General features: G+C 45.1%; 1 protein-coding gene across 5 annotated transcripts in view; it reads right to left on the bottom strand.

Moving 5' to 3' along the window:
- MEST (mesoderm specific transcript) overlaps window positions 1-21,088 on the bottom strand; it is a 272,991-nt gene that overhangs the window by 200,012 nt on the left and 51,891 nt on the right. For 2 of the 5 annotated variants that reach the window (XM_069629615.1, XM_069629618.1), the window contains exons 2-3: window positions 6,512-6,666; window positions 4,097-4,176 (exon numbers count right to left, since the gene is read on the bottom strand). In XM_069629615.1, the coding sequence (XP_069485716.1) occupies window positions 4,097-4,176; window positions 6,512-6,665 (234 nt within the window). In that variant the 5' untranslated portion in view covers window position 6,666. Of the gene's footprint in view, window positions 1-4,096; window positions 4,177-6,511; window positions 6,667-18,087; window positions 18,497-21,088 lie in introns of those variants that run through there. The other 3 variants (XM_069629614.1, XM_069629617.1, XM_069629616.1) reach the window with 3 other exon arrangements.

The following is a 21,088-nucleotide window of genomic DNA, read 5'->3' as shown; positions in this document are numbered from 1 at the left end:
AATACACAGAGGCAATATTAGTTACCCCCCCATAGACTTACCTGATTTTACCACCGGGGGTACTATTCCTCTTCACAGGTCGGCGCAGCTTCCACTGCCTCCTTGCCGAACCCTGGCCCCTAAGGGCAAACAAAAGGACAGCAAGGTGAAACAAAGGGACAAACAAGGGGAAACCTCCTCACCACAATACACTTACCTGTCTTTACCGCCGGAGGCATTATTCCCCAAGACTTCATATTTTCTCTCAGCGCCTGGATAAGCGAGAAAGCAACAGGTTACATATTGACATTATTTTAACGATGGATAATACAAATCCTTACCTGAATATTACCGGTTGCTACGAGGAACTCTTCGCTAGGGTCAAGCTGCAACCTGCAAGGAATCGGACAAGAGTGAAAGTCAGAGATTTGAACTCTTACGAACTACATACTTACGGCATCTTGCTGGGAATCTCAGAGTCAATATTGTTCTGGAACTCACCAATTCCTTCGAGCCAGTGAAGCAACTGGTCATCAACGCGCCCGTGCGCTCAATGCAGGATGGAGAGCTCATCTTTCCAAACCATCAGAAGAATATTCCTACGGGCCAAGCAAACGAAGCTAGGTGGGCCAGTCCAGTCCGTCATCTCGGCACTATGCGTCACATTGGTGGAGGCTGCAGCTGTCCAGTTCAGATCGACCCCCCTGTGGGAGCCAGGTGAGCGTAACAGTAAACAAACTATGTGTATTATTTATAGTATAACGGTGTTGTTCCGCTATTGAAGTGTATGGAGATAATGGTTGCTGCATTGCATATTCTGCAAGCCGCATAAACTGAGTTGCTATTATGTTGGACTAGTCTTTACATTTCCATTAGTGCTAGATGAAAAATATAAAATATAAAGATTGAAAATATAATGCAATCGCACTGCACTTCCAAAGTGCTTTCATACGGTTGTATGATTGTATTCAATTCCCTGCTGTAATTATTGGTTTTCCCACATATTCTAGGTCTGAATTGAAATATTCAGATGGCACATCCCGCGACATCTGGATGTTGCTTATGCTGTCAAAACGTAAGGTGGACTGAGTTGTAATGCATTCACCCTGAATGTAATGTTAAATGGTTATTCTAATATATAAGAAAATCATTCATTAGATCAATTCTGATAAATATAAAATTCTAGAATTCCAAAAGGTGATCAATCTGACTGGCCACCGATTCCCCAATAGTTAGTCAACATTTGACAGTGTTCATAATATGATTATCATGTACTGAATTTAACAAAGTATATTACATTAGATAATTCATCACGCAAAACGTAAACGCCATCTTTTGACATCCCGCGATCCTGCTCACACACGGGAAGAGGGCTTCAAGAAGGACAGAGGATGATGGTTTCTGGGATGAAACCCATAGAATAAGTAAGCATGGACTTTAGAACAATGGGAGTTGCACATTACTCTATACTTTGCATCCATGGATGCTTGCTTTCACCAATTGACAACAACTTGTGTGGTATGTTGCAACAAACTAATTCTTTTTAATTTTACATGATTTCTTGATTCCTATGTTGTACTAATTTTATTCATTTCCAACATTATGGCACCAATGCCTATGTTTATGTAGTTTATTTTGATATGAATTTGCATAGCCTTGATAACGACCAAATTGGTTGAAACATGGGTCGGCTATATCTATGGACTATTACACAACTTTAATACAAGAACACTATTTCACAAGTCAATGTTTGGACTATTCTTAAGACTTTTAAGATTACGTGCATTACTAATTTTGGACCAATTACTGAGAATACTAGTTCCAAGCGCGGAGATTCTCATAACAATTTTAATTACAATTTCACATAGAGAAATGGGTCGCTATAACCATGGATCGGGAAACAATGTACCAAACACTATTCTTCTGGTGGGTATTACTAATAGCAAGCAGGGCGCTACAATCCTGTGTGCAGAGGACCTGTGGCAAAGAAGCGACAACTTGGTATATCCGAGAGATTGAGGGAGTGAGAAGAAAGACCAGTGCCCCCATGATATGAATACTACTAATGCTTTATCATTTATCCGATCCTGACACGATTGAAAGTGACCAATCCAGAGAAGGGAGACCCTTTCGAGTTGTAGATAAACCTCTGGGGGCACTTTAAGCATGTATCCCAACAACTCGCTAGTTGTGGACAGGAGTGAAGAAGTAAAGTGGGCATGATATCCGAGAGACTCTGTGATAGACCATAGAACCTAAGTGAGACCAGTAGCCCTATTAGATTAGGAACCCAGACACTTACCCCATTGTTTGAGATTAATTCACCCATAAAGACTCTGAAGCCTACTTGTGTAACATGTTTTGGATCACCACAGCCAGCCATTCTATTTCTGACATATGGGGCAAGCCAGAAGAATGACAACAGGTTCTCTGTTCCGAGTCCAACCGTTTTATTTAACTTACAAGAAAACACATTTCTAGCCCTATTGCTATAAAGGGGAGTTCCCTTCCGAACAAACTATAACAAATTTAAAAAAAATTGTCTTCTGTCCAAACCTATCCTCTAAACTGGCCCCACCACTTAGAAAAGATATGGAGAAAAAAATAGCAGAGAGCCCTGCCCTCATAGTTGTTCACCCCGATCGCCCTCATGAAATCCCTCCTAGTTCTGGTTATCTGTAGAAAATAATTCTCACTGGTTTAACAGTTCTCGATGGTCTGTCAAAGCTCCAAAAGTCAATGTTTACCAAATAAAGTCTCAAAAGCCTGAAAAGGCAAAATGTCCAAGTTGCCTTAGTTGGAGGGATCCCTCTCCACCACGTGGGTAGGCTTCTCCCCACTTGGTTCACTTTTTGGGTGTCTCTATGCTTCTCTTGAATCTGTTCTTCTCTTGTGTTATTGGGCCCCTCTGGTTCCCTTAGAGGTTTCTGTCCCAATGTCTCACGTATCTTCTTGGAGTATTGCTGACTCTTCTTTCCATAGGCCTATCTTGGTTCTTGGCGGTTTTTGTGAGCCAGTTGGCAGGTTTCTTGGGCTCCCGTAACCCTATTGTTACTTGGTTCTTTCACTCTCTCTGGGCATTTATGACACTTGTATGGGGTGAGGGTAATCCTTCCTTCTTTCCTTCTTTCCCCCTTTCACCCTCTCTCTTCTCCTCTCAATCTTCTCTCCACCCCCTCCCCACCCGGAGCAACCCGGGTACCTTCTATGTTACAGGGTCTGCCCCAGCTAGATGGCATCTGTTCTGAAGTGGTGGCGTTCTCAACAGCTTTCTGGTCCTCCACTCTGTATCCAAGCGGGTTATGTGTTCTGCTTGTTTAGCATTTCTTGCTTCCCTTGGGTTTCCTGTTGAGAGCGGATGATTTGTTCCTTCCTTGCATCCTGGTTTCAGCAGTGTTCATCAGGCACTGGGCCGACCACGTTTGCTGCATTGTCACGCCTCCACTTTAGGCCTGTGCTACTTTGCCATGACCTAGTCGACTCTGTGCGGCTTTCTGACGAGTCGGCACCATCTCGCTCACTCTCCGGCCTCTCTCCGCGCCAAAGCCGGATCCGCTCTGCCCCTCAGTGACATGCCCACATTGGAAACTCTCCTCTGTGTAGTGTTCCTTCTCCTCCATTCAAGGGCGATGGTGCCTTTCTTCGCGCTCTGTGACCAGAAAGGGGTGGGCTTATGTTCAGCTGTCAAGCCCACGGCGAGAGCAGCATTGTCTTGAGCCAAACAGCTGAAGGCCCTTGCAATATGATTTTGAGTCCCACAGTTGAATGTAACATCGGTTTCTCCAATTCCCACGCACGCAGATAATGCCTTAAGTATGGGGAGTTCCCCATGGGAATGGGAGTCCTGGTTCCCTTGAGGGGAGTCACTGCCAGAGAGGTCCTGATTTCCCAACCCCCTAGGGAGGGTTTGGTTGAGCAGCCTCAAAGGAAGAGTCTTTCCCTTGGGAAAATCGAACGAAACCTCCAGATTCCTCACATATTGCTTTCTATGTATGTTGATAAATCATGGGTGATAACTAATCCATGACCACGGACATCACCCACTCATTTTAATGCCTCCGTTTTTATTTTATAAATTTTGAACTACACACACTAAACAAACAACATTTGACCTCACCTTGTACCAGTCATAGCTTGAGGTGGGGAAGCCGTGCAGAAGAACAAGGATGTCCGAGCTGCCAACCGCACCCTGCGAATCTGCAAAAAGAGAGTGATAAGAGGATGGGCAGTTCCATTAACAGCACCTTTGAAAAAGGGGAAAGAAGTGTGACAAAGCCACTGTGGGTTTTACATCTGAGCCACTGCACTCCGCCCAGAATACATTTATTTATATGAGAAAAAACGTGCATCTGTAGGGACATTTGTTTCAATGTTCTCCGGTTTCACGGTTGATACAATAAAACAACTTTTCAGAATAGGTTTATTAATAACTTTAGGGCCGTAGTCTTTAAACTGGGGGCTGACCCCTTAGCGGGACCCGGAGGATGTCCCAGGGGGCACAGACCCTTTAAAATGGGATTAAGAGGACTTCTTTTATATAAAATATAAGCAGATTTTATACTTTTTATATTTTCTCTTAAAGGCAGTCAACAGTACCACTGCATTATGGGGCATAGTTTTGCCTCCGACGGTGCGAGTCAAATCCATTTCCTGCCTTATCAATTGGAGGCGGAGTATGGATAAAGTCTTTTCCTCTGTGTACACAAGACCCTACAATCCACCCCGACACCTAGATCCCTCTTCAAGTCCCAATCTCATTGTCCGCCACCCATTGATTTTAAGCTCACCAGCCCGCACAGAAAAGTCAGTGACCAAAGGGTATACAGGAGCAAGCATACAGAGGGCACACTTGTAGAAACCTGCACCAAGAGAGCACTGCTGAAGAACGCTTGCACTGCTGCAGGAAGCTCATACTAGAACCGCTGTTTGAAAAAGTGTTGGGGGAGGGCACTGTGAAAGCACTGTAGGAGGAAGATTACCCTGAACACACCACTGGAGCATGGTCACATTGCTGGTGGAAGCTTATACTAAGCGCACTGCAGGAGGAAGCTCACACGGGGGGGCGCTGAAGGAGGAAGCTCACACGGGGGCGCTGAAGGAGGAAGCTCACACGGGGGGCGCTGAAGGAGGAAGCTCACACGGGGGGCACTGAAGGAGGAAGCTCACACGGGCGGGCGCTGAAGGAGGAAGCTCACACGGGCGGGCGCTGAAGGAGGAAGCTCACACGGGGGGGCGCTGAAGGAGGAAGCTCACACGGGGGCGCTGAAGGAGGAAGCTCACACAGGGGGCACTGCAGGAGGAAGCTCACACAGGGGGCACTGCAGGAGGAAGCTCACACAGGGGGCACTGCAGGAGGAAGCTCACACAGGGGGCACTGCAGGAAGAAGCTCACACAGGGGGCACTGCAGGAAGAAGCTCACACAGGGGGCACTGCAGGAAGAAGCTCACACAGGGGGCACTGTCTGTGCAAGTTTGCAAAGAGCTCAGCTGGACGAAGCTAAAATTGAGGGCCCAGCTGAGTGTTCCAGCCATGGTAGGGGCACAAAACAAGTAAGGCAGCATGAAGGCTTTAAGAGGAAAAGGCAGGGAATGGTGCAGGTAGGAGAAGGTGGGGGCAAATCAAAGTTCAGGCTGGGTAGGATGCAGACATTCCAAGAAAGGGATGCTGGCAGAACAGGGTAAGGTGCAGAGAGAGAGCACTGAATGTCAGGGATGGTTGCAATGAGAGAGGGCAGCAGGCAGTTTTGGGTGAAAGCAGGGGTGACCGGGAAAGCTTTAGAGACAGATCATCTGTAGGTGGGCATAGGTGAAAGCAGGGTAGTCAGGGTGCCTGCCTAAGCACCTACAACAAGCATGCCCCACTGGTCATCCTTGCCCATTACCAAAGGGAGTTCCTGACCTCATGGGCTGGAATGCAAACTCACCTCTGATATGGCATGACAGTGAGTCTCTTCTGTGACTCAAACCCTTCCCCAATGATGGGCACCGAAACCTCAGTAGTGCAATTAATTGATGTGCAACGGGTGGCTGATCATCACTCTAAACTGTGCCACTCGGTATACCTTTATTCATTGGCATACTTGTTTACAGTCCGTCTATATACCTACTTGTGAGAACACTAACACAACTCATCAGTTTCAATGTTTTCCAACTCCAATTGGTAGCCCCTGACTCCACAGCAATTAAGAACAAAGTATCCCCTGTGCCAACAACTTCACTGATCACTCATCAATATTCTGGCGACTAATACGGCGTGTGGTCTAGGAGTGTCACCAGGTGACAAACAGCAAACACACTGAGCAATTTGACATCACCCAGTTTACTACAACAAGCCCTTTGTGAAGAGTGTGATAGTGGGTGAAATATCAATATCACTGTTCATAAAGTATTATGTGAATTAATAACAAAACTCAATGTGGTTCAGTAATAAGAACAAAAGAGAACATATAGAAAAACGAGAAAATGAAAAGAAAACTCATGAAAGTGTCCATTTTTAGCAGAATCTGACATTATCTTGGTTCATTCCCCTTACCTTGATAGAAAATATGCTGATCTTTGAAAGTGAAGAAGGTCCCAGATGACCTCCAAGTATAAAGAGTGGGCGACAAGTTAGGAGTGGGGATGTGCAGATACACGGCAATTAGGGGCACCGTCAAAAGCCCAACCTGGATCCACCATTCTTTCATCCTGCAAGAAAAAGTGCAACTAATTAGCAGAGGACCTAACTCGTAATCATGGCCAGGAACATTCTGCAAATCAGTGCCTAATAAAACGACATACAAGAGGCATAGCACACGAGGCAGACACTGGGGTAGAATGTGCACACTTTGGATATGGTAGACTGAGTGAAATGTCAGCTGGCATGGAGCTCAAGTCCACTGATTCTCAAGGCATCATAAAGCTTGCTTACCCTTTGCTCAGAAGAACAAGTTACTTACCAACTGTAACGTTCTTTCGACTGGATGTTCCTCCCACGTATTCCTCATCTTATGATAAATCGTTATCTCCAGCTCCGCTGCTTCGGAAAAAAATAATTCTCGCCAGAGGATGCTGTGCTCGAGGTCGTGGCGTTGATTGTCCCTCGACGGACTCAGTACTCGGTCGACATCACCGATGGTATAAATAGCTCGAGCCGCGCCCGTTGCTTCAGTTCTGTTTTTTCGATGAACATATAGGAGGAACACCCAGGCGTGCCCCATGATAGATACATTCTTTGTGAGAGGAAAGGGTAAGAAAACGTAAACTGTACTGCGGATGGGAGGGTCGATGAGGAATACGTGGGAGGAACATTGAGTCGAAAGAACGTTACAGTTGGTAAGTAACTTGTTCTTCGAATGGATTGTGTCCTCCCACTTATTCCTCATCTTATGATAGACTCCCATAGCAGTGGTAATTTTGGCGGTGGGAGTACCAATTACAGTTTTCATGGACAGAATGCAGAACTGCCTTGGCAAATAACCCCTCATTGGAGGAGGCAGTATCCAAGCAGTATTGCTTGATAAAAGTATGCATTGTTTTCCAAGTTGCAGCTGAACAAATATCTGCTGCCGGAACTCCCCTCTTTAGAGCCGTAGAAGTAGCCATTCCCCTTGTAGAATGGGCTCGAAGCCCATCTGGTGGGTCTTTTCCCGCCATTCTGTATCATTCAATTATGGCCAAAATGATCCAGCAGGATATGGTCTGTTTTGTTACTGATAAGCACAGTTTATGACCAGTATAACCCACAAACAGTTGGTCATCTTGTCGTAATTTAGACATCCTTGAGATGTAAAAACTAAGAGCCCTCTTGGGATCTAGTCTATGCAGTCTCTCCTCTTCCTTGCCCAAATGAGGAGGATAAAATGTTGGTAGTATTATTTTTTGTGACAAATGGAAGTCCGAAACTACCTTTGGTAAAAAGGAAGTTTTAACCTTAAGGCCTACCTTATCCTTATAAAAGAACAGTATATGGTGGTTTGCATGAGAGAGCCTGAAGTTCACTAACCCTGCGGGCTGATGATGGGGCCACAAGAAGGACAGTTTTTAGTGTTAGAAGCCTCAATGGACAGGAGTGCAGAGGCTCAAAAGGTATGCAAGTCAAAAATGTTAGTACTAAATTTAAATCCCAAGTTGGGACATGAAAAGGTACTGGAGGGTATACGTTAGTAAGCCCTTTTAAGAATTGAATGATTAATGGTATTTTGAAATACGAAACCTCTTCAGAGGTGCGCTTGAAAACGGACAGCGCAGCAAGGTATCCTTTTATTGTTCCTATCTGGAGCCCCAAGTTGGCTAGATGTAATAGAAAAGAGAGCACTACTGGGGTGCCACATTGAAAAGGGTCCACATCCTTATCTTTGCACCAGTTACTAAACCTGTTCCAGCGACATCGGTACAAAGATTTTGTTGCTGGCCTTCTGGCCGAAAGCAAGACTTCCATTACGTCATCCGGAAGATCCCAATCCTTGTATCTCAACCTCTCAGAAAGCATGCGTGAAGGTTGAGTGTCTTGACCTCTGGATGGAGAACCCGACCTTCCTCTTGCGAGAGAAGATCCTCTCTTTGTGGAAGACGTATTGGAGAGCAGATGGACATCTCTAGAAGGTCCGGGTACCACGTCCTCCTGGCCCAATCTGGAGCAATTAGGATCATGGTTTTCCTGAACTTTCTCAACTGCCTGATTACTTGAGGAATCACGGGGACTGGGGGAAACGCGTACAGCAGTGGAAACTTCCACTCCACTACGAATGCGTCTCCCAGAGCTCCTCTTTGAGGAAATTCCCTTGGGCAGTACTGATCGCACTTCCTGTTGATCGCGGTGGCAAACAGATCCACTTGAGGGGTTCCCCAAAGGGCGAAGATCTCCAGAAGGACTTCCTGAGCCAGCTCACACTTGTGAGAGACCGTGCTCTGCCTGCTCAGAGCGTCTGCCGCCGTGTTCTTCTCTCCATCTAGGTGAATTGCCGATAGAGAGATTCCTTCTCGTATTGCCCAGAACATAGCTGCATTGCCTCTCTGCACAGTGGTAGTGACCCTACTCCTCCTCTCTTGTTGAGGTAGTACATGGCCACTGTGTTGTCCGTCATTATCAGGACATTCTTTCCCTGTACAGAGGGCAGAAAGGCCTTCAGCGCTAGTCTGATTGCCCTCAGCTCCAAAAGGTTGATGTAAAGTTTGGACTCCGATGGCGACCAACGACCGCTGATTGTCAGATCGTTGGGGTGTGCTCCCCCCCCCGTGAGTGAGGCGTCCGTCACTACTGTTATCTCCGGCCATTGTTGCCAAATAGATTCTCCCTTGAGAATGTTGTTGTTGCAAGCCCACCATAGAAGATCCTGAGCAACTGCACTCGGGACTTGCAGAAAATCCGACATATTCCCTGAGAACTGGGACCACTGAGTTCTGCGTGCCCATTGAAGGGATCTCATTCTCAGCTCTTTTACTAGGAAAATGCAGGATGCCATGAGGCCGAGAAAATCGAAGGCCGGTAGAAGTTGGGCATTCTGGAACTTCGTCACCATCTGCTGGATGTGGAGAGCTCGCACTTCACGAGGCGAGGAAGTATCCAAGACTGCTCCGATAAATTGGAGCTTTTGGGATGGTATCATATGGGACTTCTTGAAATTGAGGCAGAAGCCCAATTTGTGGAGGAAGTGGCAAGTGATCAAAAGATGTTCCTGAGCTTGTTTTGGAGAACTTGCTCTGATCAACCAGTCGTCCAGGTAGGGGTAGATGTGAATAGCCCCTCTCTCGAGACTCACTGCCACAACTGCCAACAGTTTGGTGAAAACCCTCGGGGCGGAGATCAACCCGAATGGCAGAACCCGAAACTGATAATGAGAGTTGTCAATCGCGAACCTCAGGTACTCTGTGCTTTGGATGGATTGGCACATGAAAGTAAGCATCCTGAAGGTCCAATGATACCAACCAATCTTGGAGTTGGAGAGCATGAAGGATCTGAGAAAGAGTGATCATCTTGAACTTGTCCTTCCTGAGGAACTTGTTCAAGTTTCTTAAGTCCAAGATGGGTCTCAGTCCTCTGTCCTTTTTCGGGATGAGAAAATATGGGGAGTATCAACCCCTGTTCCTCTCCGCTACAGGTACCTGTTCTATGGCACCTTTCTCTAGCAGGGTTACAATTTCCTGCAACAGGAGCGGGTCTGGAGTTTTTACGGAGTTGGCTCCCGGTGGATGATTCTGAGGCCTTTTTTGGAAGGGGAGACAGTAAACTTGAGCTACTGTTTCCAGTGCCCAAGCATCTGAGGTAATGCCCTGCCATTCCTGCAGATGCCGAGAGATAGTGCCTCCCACTGGTGTTTTGTGCAACAAGGACTCAGAGGGATTTGGAGGCGGCTGCAGGAGTGGCTGAGGGTACAGATGCCGCTCCCGAGGCTGATTTTGCACCTCTTCCTCTTCCGCTTCCTCTACCAAATGAGGAGTAGTAACGAAAAGAACGACCCCTCCAGGAAGATGAGCCGGAATAGGGTTTTAGAGGCTGGCGCATGGAGGCACTAAGCGATTTAGCTGCCGCTTTCGAGGTCTGAGGTTTTTCTAGGCTTTCATCAGCCTTACTGCCAAACAGCCTCGAGCCATCAAAGGGCATGCTGAGGAGTCTGGCTTGCACATCTGGTGCAAACCACCGACTTCCTCAACCACGCAAATCTGCGTAGCACAATGCTTGCAGCCATGGATCTGCTGATACTATAAGCAGTATCCAGTCCAGACTGGAGACATTCCCCCCATTGCCTCATTCCTGTCTTTGACTATATTCAGGAAGCCTTCCCTTTCCTCGCCTTCCGGAATATGCTCAGCCGCCGCCGAAATACAGTCCCACAGGGTATGGGAAAACCTGGCCAGGGTACAGGTGACATTTGTCAATTTAAGGGCCATACTGCCTGAAGTGAAAACTTTACATGCCCGGGCATCAACATTTTTATCCTCTCTATCTGGGGGGATAGTGGGATATGCAGTTTGCTTTGATGTGGATGCTGCCTGAATAACTAGACTTTCTGGAGTCGGATGCCTGTTTAAGTATTCAGGATCCGTACCAGCTGGTCTGCATTTCTTGGGGAAATTACTATCTGCAGCAGCAATGCTCTCAGGTTTTTCCCAGTTCTTCTCCACCCTCCTCTGAAAAGCCCTGTGAAAGGGGAGAACTGGATCTTCGAGGACCTCTGACAATTATATCTGTCATGTCATCTTTTTCAAAAACGGGTGAAGTGTTACCCCAACCCATATACTCAATTACTCTGGTCATAAGACTCCTGTACCCTGAGTCTGCATGTTCAGCAGGATCAGGTCTGGCAAACTAATTCTGGGGAGGTGTCACTTCCACTGGCAGAATGTAGAGTGTCACTCAGGTCTCACATTTTGGACTCTTGATCAATGAGTTCCTCAGGAACTTGTTTTGTGCCATATGAAACTCCAAAGGGAGTGACTTCCTCTTCCTCCGAGCCAGATTCCTCATAAATTGAGGACATGGACTTAAAGTCTGACCTGGGCAACGGAGTAAATCTTTTTTCTTCCTGTACCATACGCGTCGAAGGAATGGAAAAATCCTTCGAAGATGTCGAAGGAATCTTCGATGACTTCGATACAGGCGTCAAGGTTATTTTTGGTTTCGATGCCGAAACGGTCGACGTCGATGAAGTCGTCGAAGCCTTCGACGATTTATGATTTTTATATGGCACCGGAGAGGTGCTCGACTCTCGAAGAGTCCTCGACTCGAGTTTTTCGAGTATCCTCGACACTACCAGTTTTTACCAATGTAGTCTTAGACTTCCCTTTGTTGTCCAATGGTGCGACCTTAGGGGTATGGCTCTTCCGAGGTTCATTCGAGGGGGGGTCGGGCCACATTCTCGAATACCTCCATCGTCTTTTTACAAAATTCTTCCCATTTTCTGGGAGAATCCGATTTTGTCGGACATCGAATTTCTTCGGTCGACTCAGAAGATGATTATCTATGTCTCCTCTTCATTTTTTTGGACGAGGAAGAAGAGCGTCTCTTTCTACTCCTGGATCGAGATCTCTTTGAATGCCTATGGCGATCCGATTCCTTCGAATCAGTCGCTTTCTTATGTTTTTTGGACGTAGCCTTCTTAGAGACTTCCCTCCCCACCGACAATTTACCGCTCCTCTCACAAAGAGTTTTCTCGGTCATGGATTGGCAGGAACCACAGTCGTCGGTCCGGTGACTGGAACCGAGACAAACTAGGTGGGGATCCGTGATCGACATTTTCGAACCACAATCTATGCACTTCTTGAACCCAGTCTTGGGTGTCGAAGGAGTCGAAGAAGACGACATTTTCTTCACAGAAATCTCAAGCGCGCCGTTCTCGATAGTGAAGCGATCGGAAAAACAGAACTGAAGCAACGGGCGCGGCTCGAGCTGTTTATACCATCGGTGACGTCGACAGAGTACAGAGTCCGTCGAGGGACAATGGACGCAACGACCTCGAGCACAGCACCCTCTGCTGATACATTTGTTTGCCGAAGCAGCGAAGCTGGAGATAACGATTTATCATAAAATGAGTAATACGTGGGTGGACACAATCCATTCGAAAGGCTTATTACATTTGTTGCAGAGTTTTCATAAGATAATAAATGATGATTTTACGTAAGCCCACTTGAAGTGGCTGCGGTTAAGGGCATATTAAAAAAAACAGAATACTCCCATTAAATAAATATGCCAGAGTTGAAGAGAAATGTGAGGTGATCTGGTAAGAGGTGCTTACCGACTAGTCGAGCAACAATTCACAACACGCGAAGACCGGATGGACGAGCCTTAAGTATCGAGGGTAGTAAATTGTGCGAGAGGCAGGCCAGTGGGGCTGGTGGTAGGCTTCTACCCATATTGTACTTAATCAAATATTGCTGGGGCAAATTACTTGATCGATTATGCGGAATGAAATCTATGCTATACCAGATTAGTGAGCCCTTCAGATATTTACCTTAATTTACATTAAAATCCTGACTATATGCTTTCATGGCACAGACGCATAAAATTCATGAATGCCATCCAGATTGCCAAGAAAGGTCAGCGTATTCAATTTTAAAGATACCCATAAAAATGCAGATCAAGGCAGTAGATATTTTTTGTTTGGGCACTGCCTTTGGATTGGCTTCCATTACATATTTGCCAAATTCTCACATAAACAGGGCTTCGATGTGGATCAGAGTGCTGCAAAAACATACAAATGTAAACTTAAAAATAAATCATAAGATGCAATAAAAGAGAAATAATAAATAAAATAATGAAAGCCTTCAAATTAACTAAAGAAATAAAAAAGTACACAATCACAAAACAAAGGAAAAGAAAAACAGTGTCTAGAAAAGTAAATACTTCCTCTCCAAAACCAAATTTTGAAATGTTTGCAAAGTCTAAAAAAGGTCTACAACTTGGCAGAGGAAAGAAGGAATAGTGTTCCAGCAGAAAGCGGCAGATCCAGAGAAGGAATGATTCAGAGTATATGAACGGTGAAACTTGGGAACCTCTAAGCAAAGTACATCTCCCCTCTCCAGAGGCCCATGAAATCTTCAAACTTTGATGTCAAAATAACTAGGGGAGTTATTTGCATGGGCCCGACAAGCAACTTTAAACATTATTCTGGCACCCAAGACTGCAGTTACTTTAGGACAAGCGTAACATGGTTGGACTTCTCTAGTGCCTTCAGCATCTCAAGCTTATCAATTTGGAAACCCCAGAGAACTTACACACATCCGATGAACGTGTGACGCCGAGAAGCAATTAATTTTACATTGCATGCTAATAAAATGCCAAAGAAGCATTGAACTCACTGCTGCCTTCCAATAATCACCCAGCACGCAAGTAAATAGGATCTCGAGGGTAAAACATCCAATGCTGGACCAAAGCTAATCCTGGCCTGAACAGCAGGGATAAAACACCGACATTGGCGCAGAACAATAATATTTAAAGACTGTTTCCATTTACTTGATCCGTACAAATGGAATTTAAAAATGTCCCGTTAAACATGAAGGAAAATCCATGATATTACCTTAACGACAGAATTCCAAAACTGCGACGTGGGTCCAACTCCAAGGTTCAATGGAGAGGAACTGAAATGAGGGATTCAAATGTCCCAGTAGCCGGGGAATTTTGGTTGTAGCCGTTATATTAGGGGCGTGGGGGTGACAGGAAAGCTATGCATTCGTGCCCAAGCAGCGAGCCGGCCAGGTTGTGTTGAAGTCCCCACACAGGAGATATTGGACAGGCCCCTAGTCCTAGCACTCGGCACTTTATACTGACCCACTCGTGTATGGATGGAGGCTGCATGCCCCTCTCCTCCACTCCAAAATCAAATACATGGAGATGCATATCTAAACACATTTGCACTCAACTTCACAAAAGGGGAAACCACACAATGGGGCCCGTTTTGTTCTTTGGGTGGGCACCATGTAGCAGCAGCCAATAGGACAGCTTAGTGGGCCAAGTACCCCCTTTCAGAAGCCCCTTTCAGAAATGTAGGCATGTGGCTTGAAATGCTTTGAAATGCACATGATCTAGTGATGCAAACAAGATGTTTAGTGGCCGTTGTATCTTGTTTTCCAGGGTTTACTTTCAAACTAGTTCACAGAGGATTTAAAATGCAGTTCTAAAGGTCCGGTTCTTCCGACTGTTCGTAAAAAGTTGGGGGGTGGTACTTTTTTTTCCCTATAGGCAGCCGAAGGTCAGGAGGGACGCCTTTTCAACAGATGTCTTAAACGTCACAAAACCTGCACAGTCTACCCGGCCTATCATTCAAAAGGAGCACATCTATTGACTTCCACAACTATTTGAGCTCTGTATTAAAAGTAAAAGTTACTATATAAATGACTTCAGGCAGAGCCGGCAGTCTGTGTAGTGGCCCATGGCCCCGATGTCAGAAGGCCCCTGTGAGGCATCAGTGTCCGTCTCAACTGCTGTCAGGGGTGTTGCTAGATCTGGAAAAGATCCCAGGATATGCCAATTGTCGGGACTTATGGCTAGCTAGCCTTTTGGTTGTAGCTCCTGAGCTTCTATCTGGGGTTACAACAAAAAAAGACCCGGGCTATAGCCCCCTCGGCCCACCCCTAGCAATGCCTCCAACCTCTGTGCAGCTTCCATGTACGAAGCTTGCTTGAGGCCATGGTGTCTCCTCCCAATCTTCTGTGGCTCTTTAGAGACATACCAGTTCCCAGTGGCCCATCAGATGCTGCAGGCTCTTTAATTAATGGTTAACACTTTGCAGGCTGGGTAGGCCACAGTGGGGGTGATTTACAAATGATGGCCCATTTAAGAGACCATTGTTTTGGGGTAGATGTCCTTAACTTTTGTGTGTTAAGAAATGCAAATAGGCATTTTCCTTCTGAACACAAAGCACCAGTCAGTGGCCTAAATCTACACTCTTCTCCAGATCAATTACAATATCACAAAAGCTTTAAATTAGCTACATTATTTTCAGATGTTCATATTTAGTGCACCGAAAAGTTTATTTTTTGGTAGAATGTGATATTTCATCACATCATATATGAACCCTGCATTTCTCAATCAATGAAACACAAACAGGTAACCTTTTCACACATTATATGTTGTTACACATCTTAAAAATACAAAAGGACATTGTTTTGTCTTTTGCTGAATTGCATTCTGGCATTTGTAGTCTCCCAGTCAAGATAAGGGAATAATGCCATAATTGTACACTTTTTGCTTAACATATTTCTGTAATCATTTATATAGTTGAGTGCATACCTTACTATGGTATGTGCATTTGGAAGTCATCGTTAGAAAGCAGAGTATTGTTAAAAGCCAGACTTGGAGTTGAGGAGGGGTAATGATGAGAGGGCAGGCGAGTCCTGAATATTTGCCCAGGATATGGCAAGAGAGGTTGCCATCCTGGAGATTGGTGCAGTTATTTTTCCTCGATTGTGGCCATGTGCTGGTTTTCAGGGCACAAGCGAAGGATACATATGGGTGGACAGCGTCATTTTATTCAGAGGGCTGATGCAATCCGCTTGGGTGTTTTTGAGTTCGGCAAGCTTGCTCAAGCATTTACCTAACAGGATTTCACCCAGGTTGTCATGTTTCCAGTACAGACGCTAGCCCACAAGATGCATAAAATAATCATCAAAGCACATGCTCGTATTGCGATTTTGTTTTCTAGGGAATATTTCACTATATATTGCTGGGTTCAAAAGGTGAGCACCCTTTATACTTGGCCAGCGTATTTAATGAAAATGTTCCCCTCCCAGGTTATTTTCTGTTTTGGATTACTTTTTTTGAAAGGTCAATACTCTTATCTGGTGCACTTTCTTCTAGGAGGAGAGGTCAATTGAACTAAATGTTATCTTAAAGTGAAAGATTATGTTCACTTACTGTGCGTATATTCTTCTGTGTCAGCTTTTGATTTTCGCTATGAGGGCAAAAGTTTGCACACTGAGTGAAGTGCGGGAGCCGTTCTCATCCCCATGTCAAAACACCACATTTTACAGCACATGTTGCTGCAGGAATAGGAAAGAAGACAGGATTTACAGAAAGGTCTAATCTTATAACATCTCAGTAACAGTCTCCCAACCTTCTCAGTTACCTTTGCAAGTTTTTGCTATAGGATCTGCTATAGGATCCCCTGCTTTTCTATACCTGACCCGGCAAACAGTTTTGGCCTGATCACCACCTCCAATCAAGGCTCAGAGGGTACATTAATGAATCTACCCTCTAATTTTGTAGTGAGCAGCACTGGATAAATGCAGCTATTTTGCTTTTTTTTGACAGTCAAAAGAATCCGTATTTTTTTTGCCTTCAATCTGTCATTTACATTTTTTTTTATTTAGACTTTTTGCTATTATTGACCATTATTTTGGTTTCATTAAAATATATTTAAAGTTAATTGATTTTTGAGTGCTCGTTCAATGCTGTCAAGCTATGCTGTAGTCCTACGGGGTGTGATGCTGGACAATCGTGTCATCTGCATATGATAGATTAGTTACTTGTTGCTGACCAATCTTAGGTGGGAAGTTTCAACATTTGACTAGGGTATTTTCCAAATCCTTATCTGTAACCTCTGAAATAAAAGCATGTTGCCAATTTAAACAATATGCTCAAATATACACACAACTAAAAAAAATGTGTGAAACTTCTGCAAAAACAGCAGTTAGTTTCAGTTAGGAAAAGACAATCACCATATTTTTGCAATGCCTTCCACAGATATTGGGGGGTCATTATGACCTTGGTGGTAAGGGGTTAACGGCGCCGGTAATGGTGCTGGTGCCGTTAAGCCCTTACCGCCGCATTACAAGGTCCTTTAGCGGGTCCCACTAAGGGCAGCTGGTTTTACCAGGCGCCCTTAGTGGGAGTCACTAAAGGACCAGCATGCTAATAATGGGCCCGTTAACGGGTCCGTTATTAGCATGCTCCCCATTCCCATTTGAGCCCTATGGGGGCTCAAATGGGAATGGGGAGGTAACGGGTCCGGGTTCCTTGAATGAGGAATTACTGGGTCCTCCAAGGTTGGAATGGCCCGGTAATTCCTCATTCGAGGAACCTAGACCCGGTATGTGATAAGGGGGTAGCCATGGTGCTATTAGCACCATGGCTACCTCCAACCTTGTAATGACCCTCAGTGTTTTTAAACCAAAGTTTCAAAAGACCTTTTGCAAACAGTATTTCTATCAATTACATCTAGGAATAGATGCGTTCAAGTTCTTGAATTGCAGGCTGCTCTCAAATCCGGCCTTCGAAACTTAACCAAAGTGAGTGCTCCCACAACCTTTATCACACTATGCCTGACCTGCCAAAATTACAAGTCTGTACAAGGTATTCAGCCGTCTGCTACTTCAAAAATAAAATGCCTCGCTCCTGATATTGCCACATTGACAATTCATATACTGGATGTCAAAGTGTATTTGTCTACTACGTTATGCATGGCAACACGTTTTTAATTTAACTTTCAATGATACCTTTGCGTACTAAAGACTCATTCTGTGATATCAATGAAGCCCCTATTTATGCAAATTAGCCCCACCCACCCCTCCACCACACATCTTTTGCGGCTCAAGGCCCTGCAAATCCTAGTGCCGGCCTCGATTGCAGGCCACAGACAAGGGTTCAAAAGGAAAGACACAAAGCACCACCACTGCATGCTCGCGAATACTCACTGCATATTTTCTTCAGGAGTCCACAAACGCCGGCTTGCATTAAAATGTCTTGATTTTTCGTTACGTTTTGTCGGTCAGGTTTCATGCCGGAGACTACAAAGAGCCCCAGACCCCACAGGTTCCTTCAAGTTATGAAAGAAACGTTCCACCTGGGCTGTTCCAAGAACAAAGCCGACTTCAGTTTTCACAACACTTAATGGTATATTGCTCCCCCCATCAACTCTTCAGGGTATCCAACAACCCAATCGGCTCCTGTAATGAAGCGAGTGGCCGAGAAGCGTGAGACACTGCCACTCTAGAAGCACAAAGTCCAGTTTTGGGGCGCGTTTATGGGGTCCATCTCTGTCCCGCCTTATCGTTCCCTCCTGCAGAAGGCTCAACGTCCGAATTAAGCAGCAACCTACATACTTAAGAGCTAAGCAGCTTTATGGGCAATATGGAAGCTAATCTGCTTACGTCAGGCTGCCCACCAAGGGGAAAACGGCATTGGCCTGTTCCAACGCGAGATCTGTGCTCTATATAGGGACCGTCCCTGTAACGCTAGAAACACGGGTGGACGGTAAACACTGCATTATTTCTACCATGTGCATATGGCTGCAGATTGCACACTACGGATTTGTAGGAAACGGTGTGCGCAGGTATACACACGGATTTCTTTTGTATTATGTATACTAAATGTAAATAGACTGCAAGCATTGCTCTTTTGCAGCATGTTTTCGTGCATGTGGACACACTGACAGACTTGTGTTACACAACGATATAAGTAAAAGGCATGCCAGCCTACATCCAAGGTTTTCTGTTAAATGAAGACCTCTTGCCATGTAACACCTGTAACACCGAGGCAGCAAGGGCTCTAAAATTGTGAGTATTATATTTTTCGTTTTGCCCATATAAAGCGCCAAATATTGACTAAAAGTAAAGAAACGGCATTTCCGGAGGGACACAAACCTTGTTTGGTTATTTACACAACCATTGACTGTCCATGTCCATGCTAATCCCATTAGCCATTCCCACCCACTTCCCGCCTAATACACATCCTCCTGGGATGCTAGTTTGAGCTACCTTTATCAAGCCTTGTGCTGAAAGTGCCTGCCAGTGTCTTTTTAAAGCAGTCTTGTGAGAGTTCATGACTTAATGGCAACTGTAAGCGTACAACTGGTGTAATAAAAATGTCTTACCCAGGTCTGCCTTCAGCCACTCGATTTATAAGCACTATGCGTGTTCTTTACATAAGCCCTGTTCAAAAAAACATTGGCAAAGCCAACAGTTTTGTATTGTGTACAAGTAGTAGGTATGCAATCTATTATATGAGAGGATAGAGATGCCAACTAACCAATTGCACTAACAATTTCCCCCTCTGCACACACCTCTCAAACTCCAAACCAAACACAACCACAAACCTACAGCACAACAAACAACACAAACTTCATTACATCGCAACAAAACAAAAACACACAGACTCGCACAACAGTACACGACGACTACCGGCCGCAAACACCCCAGGCCCAGCCAACGGAGAGGCCGCCAACAGCACATCACTGCTCTCTTGCACTTTTCCAGCTTCCTCCCACTAACCACCCCCTCCCTTCCTCTTTCAGAGCCGCCAGAGCACCAGGGGAGCACTCCGGTGGTGATAGTGTGCAGTACAAATGTCCTATAACATTAACAGGTACTTCCACCATTTTGCAGCTGCTACCATCGATCAACAGTTAATACCACTACGGCTGTGCCTGGCAAATGCCTTTACAGTGTCTACACAAAACTGTTGGCATTGCCAAAGCTTGTTATGGAATCAGGAGTAACATTTTTTTTAGAGAGAGTAAAAAAAGTTACTGCCATTCCCAATGGGGGTGGTTTTGGCAAATAACATTTCATTTGAACTCTGAAACAGCTATCATTTTGTAATCCATACTAGCACCTAATAATTCAAACAAATTAAAGGATAATTTTTACTGTAAAATTCCTCTTCAGGCCAGACAATGATAACGTCAGAGCTCACTCCTTCCATCGATACCAGTGCTGGTACCACCGATGCAAACATAACCGTGGAGCTATGTGGATGACAGGCTTCTTCTATATGTTTGTTGCCTATTTTTTGTTAGGTGTATTTTTTTGCCTGTTTTTACTAACAAAACATGGATGCTTCCGACCAGTGGAGTAACTTGATGAAAATCTTGACGGGGTAGGGTGGGGGGGCAGGAGAGAGAATGACATCTAAAGGAAAGGTGCTCCTGCCAAATAAGGGAGACAAAATGGTGTGCCACGAAAGTTGTAATCTTTATTTCTGAGACAGACATGCACTACACATCGGAATCCATAGAGTTCCACAGGTCGCACTGTGGAGGGTGTGAGGGGGTGGAGGCCAGCTCAGATTTAGTAGCATTAACCTGATAACCAGAGTACTGGGTACATTCAGTAACAGTATTCAAAACAGGCCCAAGATTTTGTATGGGATCTCGAAGGTACAGCAACGCATCATCAACGTACAACAAGATCACCTGGGGTGGGCCGGTCATTCTGATCCCCCTGTGCCCATGAGAAACTTTAATTAACGCCGCTATGGCTCAAGCGTAAGTGCAAACAATAGTGGGAGAGCGGTGTAAGGAAGGCATGGCATCAACAGTAAGACGGACACAAGTGACCACAGTTCAAGGGTGTTTATTGAAGTTTCACAACGGTGAGATAAACGCCTATCTAAACCTAAATCTACAGACTGGAGCAAGCTACGATCAAATAATAATAATAATAATAATAATAATAATGCAGTCCTAGTGGAGTCTTGTCAAATTAAAAAGGGCCTATACTAAAAAACCTATTGCCAATCCGTACTACTAATTTACAAATAACGTAGGGTGATGTTCATAAAAAAAAGAAACAAGTGTTCACAAAAAGATAAATCAAGATGTTCTGGCTGTTGGCCTCCCTTCCCCACATTTTCAGCAAGGGACAAGAAGGTTCACTCGAGCAAAGCGCACACTCTGGCTACTGCGGCACGAGGATA

The sequence above is a fragment of the Ambystoma mexicanum genome, chromosome 12 (assembly GCF_040938575.1).
Source record: "Ambystoma mexicanum isolate Mex_15411 chromosome 12, UKY_AmexF1_1, whole genome shotgun sequence".
NCBI classification, from domain to species: Eukaryota; Metazoa; Chordata; class Amphibia; order Caudata; family Ambystomatidae; genus Ambystoma; species Ambystoma mexicanum.
Note: the sequence above shows the minus strand (reverse complement) of the source record. Positions and strands in the feature narration are given on the sequence as shown.